The sequence below is a fragment of the Rhodnius prolixus genome, unplaced genomic scaffold (genome assembly GCF_049639745.1).
Source record: "Rhodnius prolixus isolate KJV_2025 unplaced genomic scaffold, Rpr scaffold_12, whole genome shotgun sequence".
In the NCBI taxonomy this organism is placed as follows: domain Eukaryota; kingdom Metazoa; phylum Arthropoda; class Insecta; order Hemiptera; family Reduviidae; genus Rhodnius; species Rhodnius prolixus.
This window is the reverse complement of record NW_027411635.1, coordinates 14,939,719-14,954,233: the sequence shown is the minus strand read 5'-3', so window position 1 is coordinate 14,954,233 and position 14,515 is coordinate 14,939,719. Positions and strand designations below refer to the sequence as shown.

The window sequence follows — 14,515 nt, the reverse complement described above, 5'->3', positions numbered from 1 at the left end:
GTCTTTTCCCCCTAGGATGACCTTCAAAAACTTTGCCTCTCCCACAATCCATTCTTTCTAGGTGCCCCAACCATCTTAGTCTTCCGATTTTAATAGTGGTCACCAAGTCTGCATCCTTATACAGCTCCTTCAGCTCGATGTTCCTTCTACATCTGAAAACTCCATTGTCAGCTATAGGTCCGTAGATAGTTCTAAGAACCTTCCTTTCCCAGCAATTTAGTCTACTTTCATCGGCCACCGTCAGCGCCCACGTCTCCGAGCCATACATAACAACCGGTCTAATAACCGTTTTATAGATGACCGCTTTGGCCTGCCTGGACAAGTTTTTGTTCCGGAGCGTTTGTCTTAGCATGCCCAGACATCTATTCCCAGCTGCTATTCTGCTCTTAACATCGTGGCTCACCTCGTTCTTGGATGTAAGGGTAGCTCCCAAATATTTAAATTCCCTCACTCCTTCGAAACTGTGTTGACCAACTTGTAGCTCCCTAAATTGCCTGGCTCTTCTCGTAGTTCAAAATTATAGTTCTACAAAAGGCTTGGGGAAATCCAGTTTTTCAAATTTAATATCTCATGCTCGATTTGTGCAATGCTTGCATCTTCATATTATTTGTGAGCAGCTTTTTCCCAATAATGATACTTAGAAGAAGCTGTGCCAGAAATAGATTGACGAATGAACCACCTCAGTTCACTCTTTAAGAATAACTACGTCCCCAATTTTGACCAAATTAGTTTAATTTTGATATTATCTCTATTAAAACTTCCCATTACCACCGCAAGCGTATACGTTAGATTAGAAGTGGGGCGTGTTCAGCTTAAATATAAATTTTTTTTTTTTAAAATGTAGAATTGGTGGGCCAAACTTTTATCAATGTCGGCGGATAGGATTCCCAAGTTATGTGTTATTTGCGTTTATTAGATTTGTAAATGACCGTAATATACCCTTTAAATTAGGAACTGTTTCTATTTGTTGGGTGCCGACAATGTTTGGTCGGAACAGAATCCTACTCTTATTAGCCAGCTAAGCATGTTTGACGTGTATAGTACACGTCAAACCAAATCTCTGTTACGGTGCGTTCGACGTGTATACTCGTTGTGAAAAATATAAAATTGCTATTAACTATAAAAACTCGAAATTTTAATAAAATACAATAAGAATATTATTTGGTGGAATGTTTCCTTTATCTTACCAATAGAACTGCCAAGTATTTTATACGGAGGGGGTTGGTGGGAGTCAGCCAAATGATAAGTGATTGGTACATGTTTGGTCTCCGCATTAGAGATTGGGGAATTAGGCACACAAATAGAAGCTCTCAACCCTTGTGCAATTCCCGTTTTTTTACCTTAGAGAGGTTCAGGACCTCAGTACGAGCATGATTTCATTTTGCACAGAATTCAAAGCTCTTTTCTTCCTTGTAAAAGCTCTTGCGTCCCTAGTTAACTAGTCAATACATACGTGAAGAAGTGCAAGATTTTGAAAGAGCAAAGAATCCTCTGTAATCTCAAGCCCCCACAGATTGCAGAAAAAGTCGCTTGCAGTGACTACGTATTATGACGTAAACTTTTGGGTTGTTTTGCCCTGCGTTCGACGTGTATACACGTCATTGTCTGATTTTAATTCCACACACTGTGGTAGGGTTTTTAAAACTAAATTCCACACTTAACTGGTTAAAAAATATAAAAGTGACATTTTGTCTAGAATGAGAAACCATTTGGTCAGTACAGACATTGAATTTTTGTTGAATTCCTCTTATAATCCTTGGTTCAGGAATATTTCTTCCTTTGGTTTACCTAAGAATTATTTAGCTCTAAAATGTCGCATAAATAAGTTCAGATTGATGAGCCAGATCAGGTTGGCATATAAGAGGCACTCCCGAATTATTTGTGGTGAAATGCGCTACATATTTTCTGAAGAGAAACCTTGCGAGCTCTGTCAGACCCACCAGCCAGATACCTTACTCCACTTTCTCATTGTGCACGTCTATCTACCCTTAGATCGAAATATATTTCTAAGTATATAATATATGCAATCGAGTCAGAAAATTTAATAAAGTTGGTATTCTCTGTTAGTCTGGATGAAATTAATAATATATCTTTTTATTATGAACAACTTAAAATGTAAATTCTACAATGGTAAATGATGGCTGCCGCGACATAGCCTCCTACAGATCCTTCTATACCCTACAGGACACAAAAGACTAAAACACATCCTTCTCTAACTTTCTACACTAGCTGCAGGTTTTTCTTTCCTTTTTCCCTGCATTCTGTATCCTTCACAGGCTTTCCCACAAGAAAAAAAAAAATAAAATCTAGTGGTATCAAATCAGGAGACGCTGTCACGAAATTAGATGAAGGAAAGAATAGTAAAACCACTCGGAAAACCACTTATTTCCCGATATTAAGAAAAATGCTAGCTTCACTGCCTTGGCAATATATTTCAGTAGAAAGGGGATGAAAAAATACATAAAAATGACCTATCGCGTGCTCTTCTTTCTCTTTGATAACAAGTTAAAAAATTGAAATATGATTAATAAATATCAGATTTTGAAATGGCCTAGCACCTTTAATTTTGAAGATATCGAATTGCGGTTTCCGGTTTCTTTCATAACTTTTTATACTCTTTAAAACTGTGTATATGAAAATGGGGGTCATCTGCGAACCCTTACTTTTGGAGACGCACGTCTGCCGCGTATGCGGGCAGGAATCTAAAATCAGGTCACATATTCTGAAACTAGAAGTGACGGGCAACAAAATTTTTCCTCTACCATTTTTTTTGCTCAGATCAACCGTTTTAGCATGAAATGCATTTGAGCCGTCTTAAAATGGTCACCCTGTATTTAACGTACTGCAATTGTAAAAATTATGTAAATTTGTTTATCGTAAATAATTTTATTCAAATAATATGAGGAATGGGCAATAGCCAGTCGTGATAATGTCGAATCCATTTAATACATACAGGGTGTATACGGAGGAGTGATCGAAACTTCGGGAGGTGATTCAGCAGCTCAAATGCAACAAAAAATATTCTCTTCACTTTGGCCCGATTCTCAATAGTGTCCAAGATATTTGCATTTTTAACTTTTCCGACCATACTCGCGTTTTTCTCCATAAAAACGGCCGTAACTTTTCTATCCTTTATCCTATAACAAATCTGCTTATTCCAAACGAAAGAGCATTAAATTTCCTATAAATCTGCTTAATATAGAGCATCATAACGTTTCTTATAACAATTACATTTTTACTTTAATATCTAAAAATTTCGTTCTCGATGATTTTTGTTAAAATTTTCAACTGCATTTTCTCAATGGTTAATGAATCAAGGAATCACATAATTTTGTTCCTTCTCCAAAAATTGATATTTGAGTAAATTAGTAATGAAAAGTCAGTTGGCAAAATCCCAGTTTTCTGCATTTACACCCCTCTGTTCGGGGGTAGGGTTTTATTAAAAACCAAAAAAATCCATATGATCTTGAAGCTCAATAAATGCGCAACTTTTTCTGAAATTATGTGATTCCTTGCTTCATTAACCATTGAGAAAATGCAGTTGAAAATTTTAACAAAAATCATCGAGAATGAAATTTTTAGATATTAAAGTAAAAATGTAATTGTTATAAGAATCGTTTTGAGGCTCGGTATGAGCAAATTTATAGGAAATTTAATGCTCTTTCGTTTGGAATAAGCAGATTTGTTGTAGGATAAAGGATAGAAAAGTTACAGCCGTTTTTATGGCGAAAAACGCGAATATCGACGGAAAAGTTAAAAATGCAAATATCTTGGACACTATTGAGAATCGGGCCAAAGTGAAGAGAATATTTTTTGTTGCATTTGAGCTGCTGAATCACCTCCCGAAGTTTCGACCACTCCTCCGTATACACCCTGTATAGTCTAATTATGCCTTATGAATTTGTAATATCCCGGCCCATGAGAAAGACAATAAATTTGTCGGAACTTTGGCTTAAAGACTAATGGTAGTTTTTTGATTTTGACCCAATCCTCGCTAGTTTAATCTATTAATAGTTTCTGGTCACTAAAAGATTATACAAAGTTAGTATACTACAGATATTGTTTGCAAATATAGTCGAGCCTCCCACAAAGGACACTCTAACTAGCGACCACCACTATCGGACAGTTTTGTTGGATTTCCCCGTTTTACCCCCTACACACTTTCTATATAAAAGAACCTCCGTCTGTCACTCTACATAGCGACCGCGGACATTGATTTTGGGGAACGGATTATATGTTTCACCTCCCACCAACGACCACCTTATTATTAAAAGTTCGTTTGACGCGGTGATCAAAATAATTATCCCCTCTCAAGTTTTTGTTTTTTTTTCTGGTTTTTCCTAAAGTTTCCTATATAAGCTCCATCCATCTTGAACCATTTTAATCATTTTTCAATATTAATTTGGACGAACAATATTATTTTTTCCGATATGTCTCTCAAACGAAAGTGGTTAACTCTAGAAGAGAAAATAAATGTGTTGAAAGATTTTGCAAAAACCAAATCGAGCCATCGTCAACTTGCCGAAAGGTTTGTTCTATTTTTCTAATAATAGATGGTAGTATGATGATAATTTTACCATAAATTATTATTGTTATGAATAAATGTGATGATTATTATAAAAATTATTAATTAAGTCAAAACTTATGTAGTTTTTTTTGATAAATTTTTTGGTTAATTAAGAAAAATTTGATGCATATCATATAGCTGCAATAATTATGCAATTATGTACGTTTTTAAATCTATTAATAATAAACAATTTTTAAATAGATGTTTGGGAAAAAAAACCCATATTTTTTCATTATGAAACTTGCCTATCTCCTTCTAACGGCCACCTCCAAACAGCGGCCACTTTGCTTTCCCCCGCCAGTGTCCGTTATTGAGAGGTTCGACTGTAATACAATTTATTTTAGGAGAGATCAGTGTAAACAAGAGCATTTCTGTTCAAGAAAAGTTGATAAATTACTGTAGATGGATTTTTTAGTCGAGAACTTGGGCCTCCAAATTTCTAGTAGCCTAAGAATCTATGCCTAGAGTTTTTTACGGCCTTAGGAAGAATAAAAAAAAAATTAGCCTAGGAATTGGAGCCTGCTTATGTACGTGTGTGTTTGTGTATGATGATTTATAGGGTTGTATGACGCAAGGCGATGGAAGTTTAGCGGTAATGCGTTTAGTTGGGGGACATCTGGTGCCAGTGGCTCCTAATAGCTTGAAGCTCGCCGCCGGCTGCCGCACAACTTATGTGGTCTGATATTGATTGAACAACATGATATGCCCAACCCGCCATGTCAAATCTGACACAATCTTCCCTTCGCGTCACCACATTTCCCTAATTAGTGCACATTTTCAATATTAATTATTATAAAAGCACGGACTGTGCATTACTACTATCATAAACAAAAGCAATTAATTTTGAATACGTTCGACAATTCATAAATATTAATGACAAAATGTTAAAACATAATCAGAACAACATGTATGAATCCGAACGAGCATTTCGTATTTCCGAGCAAACAGGCAACCGACTACAAATATCCGGTCACGCACACTCAAAAGACCTCCCCTTAATACTATTTCAAAAATTCTAACTCACAAATTTTTTTCAAACTTCCAAAAATTTATTTAATATTTAATTCTTATCCTTCTTAACCTACACCATAATCCCTTAATCAGCAACCTGTCCTGCGCTAACCTCCCGTCAAATCTAAATAACGAGACTATTGCTGTAAAACATTTTATTTCAAATTTATACATATTTAGTTATTATCACCTTCAATATACACCCCTCCCCTATCCCTACAACGCTCCAAGCGAATTTACCATTGTTCGAAACAGCGCTGGAAGTCATTTTCTCTGAGCTCCTGCATGACGCGTACCGCTTTCACTTTCACAGCTTCAACGGACTGAAATCGTATTTCTTTTAATGCAGATTTGACTTTTGGGGAACACAGATAAAAGTCACATGGAGGCCAGGTCAGGATGGCCTAAAACTGGGATGTTGTACTTGGCTAGAAACTGTTCTTGACAGACACAATGCTATGTGAGCTGGCGCGTTGTCTTGATGCGAGAACCCTGTGACTGGTTCTTCCACAAATCGGGTCGTTTTTTTTCCTTACTCTTTCACCAGAGTTGAGCAAGCACCTCACCGGTAGTAATGTTGATTAATTATAATCGATATTTTCATCCGTTTTTTGGACGTGGAAGGGCGACCCGGGCGGTCATCATCTCCAACGTCTTGGAGCCATCTTGGAAACGCTTGAACCACTCAAAAACTAGCCCACGTGATAAACATTCATCGCCATAAACTTCTTTTAATAAAAGATAAGTTTCAGTAGCGGTTTTACCCAAGTTTTGATGTGAAATTTCACGACAATTCGTTGCTCTACTACATGTTTAGTATCATGTTTTCGGCAAAACGAAACTAACACCTCTTACACAAACGGACGGTTCCGGTCAGACAGATTTCTCTACCAAACACGTGATACGCTGCAATCGAAATAGAAGGCTTTAAGCTGTCGGTCGTTAGGATTTGGCGCATGCATAGTTCTTCTGTAGCAGCATCAGTCTCGTTATTTAATAGCCACACCTCGTAAACAAGGAATCCATTCGGTATTACACTTTAACCGACTTAAGATGGTCATCGTTGGATGGCCTTCATTCAAGCCTTTCCTGTCATTTATTTTATTTATTTATTTATTTATTATTTAATTTTGTTTTGTTTTTACTATACTTTTTACTTTATTCAAATGTTTTTCTACTTCATATTTATGCTGTACTTATACGTTCGTCACATTTGCTTGTCGCGTCAATGTATTTCGCAGTTGCAAATTAATCAATAAAGGTAAAAACAAAAATTCATATCCTTTAAGAAGGACTCTAAGACTCTAAACAAAATTTCTGGGGAATATTTTTCGAATACAATTGTAGATTTATGTGTAAGGAACGGATTTTTATGTATTTAAAAATGCCAAATATTTAACTAAAATATGCATTTATTTTCGTCAATTATGTGGAAAATATGTGATTTTCTTAAAATATTTTCTGCAATATTTAAGTAAAATGGACATTTTTTTTTATGAAAATGGAATTTTTTTTGGGGGGGGGCAAGTTATAATTATTTATACAAGAAAAGAACATTTTTACAATTTATAATAATTTATTAGGAACAAAATAATTTGTTTTTACAAGTTATAATGATTTATACAACAAAGAACATTTTTACAATTTATAAAAAGATGTGTTAAATTTTCAATTTTGAAAACTTCACTCTTCGAAATTGTTTGCAACCACATGAAATTTCAAATGTTGGAACGTAAAGTGACGACGATCTGGGCGTAAGATGGACTTGTAACGACTAAAAGATCGTTCAACATCTACAGATGTTATAGGTGCCTTGCTGAAAGAAGTTATCTCGTTGGTTGTAAAGGGTACACGATGTTCTGAGGTCTCCCACCCTTTGTTCTTGCTCAGTACTTCTACCAGTTTTGATCTGATCAGATCTCCCTTAATCCCAGGTATTCCTTCCACCTTTTCGATGACTTTTTTAACGTTGGACACGTTTTCTGTCAGTCGAACATTTTGGGACTCAAGTTGGGTAATGGCTTGTGCAAGAAATACGCAATTGTCAGAAATGAATGCAAGGTATTTCCTTAAATTAGGTTTCTCGAATAAAGACTTGGCTGTATTTATCGCTACTGCTTCGTCTTCGAGATGTGAAAGGACATTCTTGATTTTATTGTAGTTTTCATAGTAATACTGAGCTGCTTCCAGCCAAGTACCCCATCTTGTCAATATTGGTTCTGGTGGAAGACACAAGTCTGGATAGAGATCTTTTAGCATTTTAATGCGACTTAACCACTGTGATTCACAGCCCTACAGTCTGTGGTTCACAGTTCCTGTCAACCACCTCTCAATTATGAAAATATGCCCAAAATGAAAAATATGTACATATTTTGATTAAATATGTAGAAATATTTATTTATTTTAATCAAATATGTATAAATATGTGATAACATCCAAATATGTGGAAGTATGTGAAATAAAAGTAGGCTCAAACGGCTTAAAGAGTGTCAGTATGAATACTTCTAGTTGAAAAACGTCTGTGAATTGCCTCGAAAAAAATATGTAAATACATACGAATCCGTTCCCTATTTATGTGTAAGTAAAGAAAATTTAATTCGGAACAGTGGCACTTCCTGTATTATACAGGGTGTCCCATTTAAGCGGGCCACTTTTTTGAAATAACTCTTAAACGAAGGGAGATATTAAAGAAAAACGAACATAAAGTTTGTTGAAGTATTTGTCTCTCTAGTTTGTGGATGGTATTTCGTGTTTTTTGATTTTATTACCGCCTTACCCCTTAAATCGGGGGTAGAAAGGAGGCGATTTCCTTTTGACCCCCACCGATCATTATCCGATGATGGACAGAGTTATCTGCAACAAAAACAGAAAAAACACTGGGCGGAGGCCGGAAGTTTGCTGGAAAAAGCTCGGGGCGCTAATGTCCTCAAATGTTGGCGCGCCTTAAATTATTTTTTAAAAAAACTCCAAGTATTTATGGTTGGGAAATTTCCATCTGCAGGAGTTAGATGTGAAGATCTACGTTTTTTACTCAATAAAAAATATAAAAGGAGCATAATAAAAATGTTAGTCTGTGTTGTAAAACTTTTATACGTCGTTAAATGCCTGAAAATGAATAATTTTCTGAAAATAAAATTGCAAATAAATAAAAACTGCAGTACTTACGTCAGGGAGGATGCTGATCTGGAGGACTGGACAAGTCTGAAGCAGGCGTATTGGTATTGCGCTGTGTTAGCTCGTCCGTTGGACTCGGTGAGACGGACACGGTGATCGGCGATAGTAACCGTTCCAGTTTCAAAGACTTGAGTGGCGGTGGACCAAAAGCTGAAGAAGGACCGCCACTACCGGCGCCAGTAGTGAACGGTACAGCGCCAGAGGTTTGAAATAGATGCGGTTGTAGATGCAACAAGTGTGTAGCCGGTAATCCTGGATAACAGCTTTCCATAAGACGTAAACCAAAACCAGCTCTGGAATACTCTGCCTTGGTATCTTCGCCCTGTCAAAATGAGATCAAAATTTTTTTTGTTCGAATTTAAATCGGTTTGTTTTTATCGAAAAAAGTTTTTTTTAAAAAAAAGCTACAATCGTTATAGTTTTATCGATCATTCAATCAATCCAATTTCGATAAATCTCAAAACCCAAAAAAACGAACAGACAAATAAAACGGGAAGTCGCACATCCGATCATCAGAATTTCATCAAATTTGGGGCTTTCGATGGAAATTTGGTGTTAATACCATTTAAGTACCACCAGAGGCCGTCAGATGTTGACCGATCTTGATAAAAACCAAAATTGACCAGAACAGTCACACGACTAATTTTTTTATTTTTTTAAATGATTGAAGGCGCGTCAACATCTTAGGTTATTGGCGCCCGGAGCTTTTTTCAGTGCACTGCCGGCCTCCGGACAGTGTTCTCTCGTTACAGACAACACTGTCCCATCACCGGACAGTGAGCTGTAAGAAGCTCCTAGGAAGAGAAAATCTAAGGGTCAGCAGCTGGATTCGAACCCGGGACTTCCGCACACTGTGGGTTTTTTTTTTTTTAAATTCCACTCTTAACTGGTTAAGGTAGTTCTAGCAGGGAGAATCGGCTTCCCTGTAAAGATAAATTTCATTGTAATTTACAATTGCAAACTGTATAATATTTGTAAGAGTTAAATATGACTCATATGTTCGGAGTTTGAGAACTAAGGATACTAGTAACAATAAGTCGTGTGCCAGGGAAGGGATTAGCTATGCGGTTAGCGTACTAGACCCCCACGCGGAAGTCCCGGGTTCGAATCCAGCTGCTGTCCCTTAGATTTTCTCTTTCTAGGAGCTTCTAACAGCTCACTGTCCGGTGGTGGACAGTGTTGTCTGTAACGAGAGAATACTGCCCGTAGGCCGGCAGAGCATTGAAAAAAAGCTCCGGGCGCCAATAACCTCAGATGTTAACTCGACTTAAATCATTAAAAAAAATAATAATAAAATAAAAGAAAGAAGTAAAATGATGAGCCACAACTAATCTCACAGATTATGCCAAATTAACTGAAGACTGTAGAACCTCTGTAGGGAAAAAAGCGAGAGTCCTTTCACTTAGAAGGACGTTTGAAGGGATAGCTACTGAGTGCCGCGCCTAACTCTTTATCTCACAGATGAAGAAACGCCCGACGAAGGATTAACCTTAGAATCCAGGTTTAAGGATAGCCTAAATTTGAAACCTAGGTTTCAGGAAGGTGTAGCGCTACTTGTGATGGAACAATCAGCCACATTTAAGTTCATCATGAACGACTAGTGGGCTAGCGATAACTATTTAAGACAGAATGGTACATAAGCTAAGTTTCTGGAATAAAATTCATGTACCAAGATAAGCTTGATAAATTTGAGATTGGCATCGTTTTCCCAAAACAATTGGCACATAATCTCAAGATCATTGTTCATGTGCCACAAATTTCGTTTTTTTTACAGCTTAGGTTAATATATAGTTTTACATGCGTAACGCGTGTAAAAAGAGAGATTACAGATTCGAAAATACAAATGAAACTACGATGTTCAAAAGAACATTGCTGATGTGAACAATATTTCTGCAAATATTACAAATTTTAATTGACTAAATGTTTATCTGACGATGAATTTTAGTGTAGCTAGGATTAATTTTAGCTGGGGTTACTCGTACACTGGGCCGCACAAGCAGCGCTTATCGTCCAACCGGAAAATACTATGACCGAATCCTATTTGAAATGAAAATTATTTATATTTATTCGGAAAATTCATTAGATTATCTATTAATCAAATTATAATAATATTGATTGCTTTTTAAACCTAACATATAAGATCCTTCTTTCTATTTATTATTATATTATATTTTTTTATGATTTAAGGCGCGTCAACATCTGAGGTTATTGGCCCCCGGAGCTTTATTCAGTGCACTGCCGGCCTCCGGACAGTATACTCTTGTTACAGACAATGCCTGGACAGTGAGCTGTAAGAAGAACCTTGTACAGGAGAAGCTTATTTCCAGGGGACAGTTTAGAGCACCTGCAGAACAACGGGAATAGTATCCGAATAGCTGTCTTGCCTTCATCGACTCTATCCTTTATATGAAAAGAGTAAAAGTCAGCCCACAATCCTGTTATACCCCAAGATATTTTTGCAAACCAGGGCACAATTTGTGCCTCCCGAAGTGGATATGCCGATACAAGATCGGCCTGCGCTAAGTAAAAAGGATAGCTTCTGTATTTTATAAGGTATCGTGTCCAATCTCCAGGACGAAGCATAGGCAGCGACATTATCTGCATACAAGGCCAGTTGAACATCCTTTAGTCCAGGCATTGGGTTAAAGAAATAAAAATTTAATTTTACTGAATTATCATATAGTAATCACAATCACATAAATTTACAGCTTATTTTATGGTAAGAACAAAACTTCTAAAGAAAATCTAATTACGTAAACTATACTAAGTCGTGCGAGTGGTCACATCATGTTTTTGAGCAGAAATATTAGGTTGAGGCCGAAGACAGATGTCGCTAAGGCGAGCAAGGGCCCCAGGAGATTAACAGGTGCAGCGACAAATATCCTTCATTACGTGGGCCAACTTAAGACTGTTGGAGGAAGAAGTTTTAATGGTAGCTATCAAAAAGTAGTTCTGGAATCAGATGCTACAATCTCCAACAATCATTTGGCTCCCTCTGCGAGCAAACTTTATCAAGAGAATACAAGCTGTTATGTTTTCAGTGTGAAGGAGGGGCCCCCCAGTACTGCCTGAAACTTTTAGACAGATCTGGTATGAACAATGCAAAAGATTTTTTTTAGTTTAATGTGATATTTCTGGTGATGAAATTTTCTAAAATCGCAGAATTTTTTAAATAACACATTTAACTCTCCTTCAAGATGTAATAACAACAAGACAAAACAGCGTACACTAAACTGAAAAGGGAACTATGCCCTAACACAGGGGTGTCAAAGTCAATTAAACCACGGGCCACTTGGGTGCAACAGGCAAGATTCCCGCGGGCCACATCATATTTAGAAATTTTTCCTAGTTTTCCGAATATCTGTATTCAAGAGACTGAGAACAGACAATCTTAATTAAGGTAGATAGATGTTTATCACAGTCAATCTTGATCTGTATGGCGTTTTATTTAATTTCATAGACGGAAATAGTTGCTCACACAAGGACGTACTCCAAAAATAACACAAAATTTGTGCAGCAAACATTTTTTTGGATATTTCTCACCTAAATAAGAATATATTTTGGGAATTCCTACTTCCGTCTTTTAAAGCCGAATCATTCTGGAATTCCTCTGAGAGTGGCAGACATATCGCTTCCAAACATCGCTGGAACTAAGTCAGCGCTTTTATGCAAGCCTACAGGCCCCCCAGGAAAGGCCCTGGGGCTACGTGTAATACTCATCTTCAGTAGTTAACGGGAACTGGGGAATTGTGTGTAAGATATTGCCTCGATCCTCCACTAAGCGCTATTTCCTTCATAAAAACTTGGTCTATTTTCATTTTATTTCAGAGTACATCGTGGGGCCACAAGAAATTACCTCGGGGGCCACCAGTTTGACAGCGCTGCCCAAATAAAAGTTAGCTGGAAATTGTTGTTCATTCTTTTTGGTGACTGATTCATAGTTTCAATAGGATGAAAAAATGATTGCCATTTCAGTCGTGATACATTTTCTCTGCCGAGCTTTCGACCTAGGGACTGACTAGGTCATCTTCAGGGCTGTGGAACATATTTACAGTTAGTTAACAATGATTCTATTGAAATGAATATGTATAATGTAACGAAATTTACAAAAATTATTTACCTAGTTTAGAAAGTAATATTTTGACATTTCAGGGTTGGTGTGTCTTCTGTCGTGTCTGTTCATGGACTGAGTGTGATCGGTCTATGTGCTATAGGTTGTGTGGAAGTCAGTGTTGCCAATTGTCAAGTATTTTGTAGTAAGTTTGCGTATATGTTGTTTAAATTGTTCGTGTCTGTTTTGAAATTTAAACTGTTTTCTGTCTTGGATATGTATATCATTTCTAGCACTTTCCTTTTTTTGTGTGTTGGTTACTGATTTAAGTATCTTTGTGTTTGGGAAATCGAAAGTGTGATGATTTTCTGTGCCGTGTAACACAAGATGAACAGACAAGACAGAAGACAGACCAACCCTGTAATGTAATAGTATTACTTTGTAAACTAAGTAAATAATTTTTGTAAATTTCGTTTTATTATACATATTCATTTCAATAGAATCATTGTTAACAATCTGTAAATATGTGCCACAGCCCTGAAGATGACCTAGTCCCTAGGTCGAAAGCTCGGCAAAATAAATTTTACTCCACTGAAATGGCAATCATTTTTTCATCCTATTAGCTGGAAATATTTTTTGAATCGAAATATTAAGTTTCAAACTTCCTAGGAATTTTCCGTTTTTGAGATAAGTGACCATATTTTTTGGGAGGTAACCATAAGTTTGTGAATCACTGGTCCAGATTATGGCACACTTAACTGACCAAATTCCTTCTAATACTGATCCTTATTTTATTTATTTTTAAATGATTTAAGACGCATCAACATCTGAAGGTTAATTGGCGCCCGTAGCTTTTTCTAGTGCACTGCCAGCCGCTGGACAGTGTTCTCTAGTTACAAAAACCACACTGTGCATCACTGGAAAGTAAGATGTAAGAAGTTCCTAGAAAGAGAAAATCTAAGAGAGTCAGCAGCTGGGATTCGAACCCTGGATCTCCGCGTGGGAATCTAATACGCTAACCTTATAGCTAATACCTTCCCTAGATGGTTATTAAGTGATTAGCATCACTTAGATAGCTAGTTAGGGTCTGCCATAAATTGCACCACGGGAAAAGGTATGCGAAGTAAAGAAGTAAAGTAATTGCCTATTTTTTCAGGCGGGCATTACGTCCAACTAGGTGTCGTGGACGGAGGCGACTAGCAAACATGCTTTGCTGTAAATTTCTTTTATTAACCATTAAATAAAATCTAAGGCCTAAGACCGGGGAATCGAACCCAGTACCACAATACATATTAGCTTCACAGGTCTCGCCTCTAACCGCTCGGCTACCTTGGCGCCTAGGAATGCTAAGTTGTAATCCCTATTTTTATTTTTAAAAAAGTCACATTCATTTTCATTCTGATTTAAAATTTACCCTCTCACCCTAAAATTGCTTTAAATATTTTTTAATATAAATGATGATTTTTGCAATAAAACAATTAAGCTCGACAAGTTTTAATAGAAATTTTTGCAGCCATATCCGACGGAAATTCAAAAAGCTAATCTTTGAAATTGTATTCGCTTTCATCAAATCCAAAACGCAAAGAATTATGGGCCAATTTGGAGAGAGGAGTCTCTTAGGTGACGTGTTAAGATCTATCTAAGCGATCCTCAGTGAATTCCGTTTATCCTACCCTGCAGAATATTCAGTAACTACGGTCCTTGGAACATTT

The 14,515-nt window shown here is 36.8% G+C and overlaps 1 protein-coding gene across 1 annotated transcript in view; it reads right to left on the bottom strand.

Moving 5' to 3' along the window:
* The window catches only part of LOC141461880 (uncharacterized), a 93,387-nt gene that overhangs the window by 73,998 nt on the left and 4,874 nt on the right, over positions 1–14,515 (bottom strand). The window contains exon 3 of the mRNA XM_074143307.1: positions 8,744–9,074. Coding sequence (XP_073999408.1) covers positions 8,745–9,074 — 330 coding nt within the window. The 3' untranslated portion in view covers position 8,744. The remainder of the gene's footprint in view (positions 1–8,743; positions 9,075–14,515) is intronic.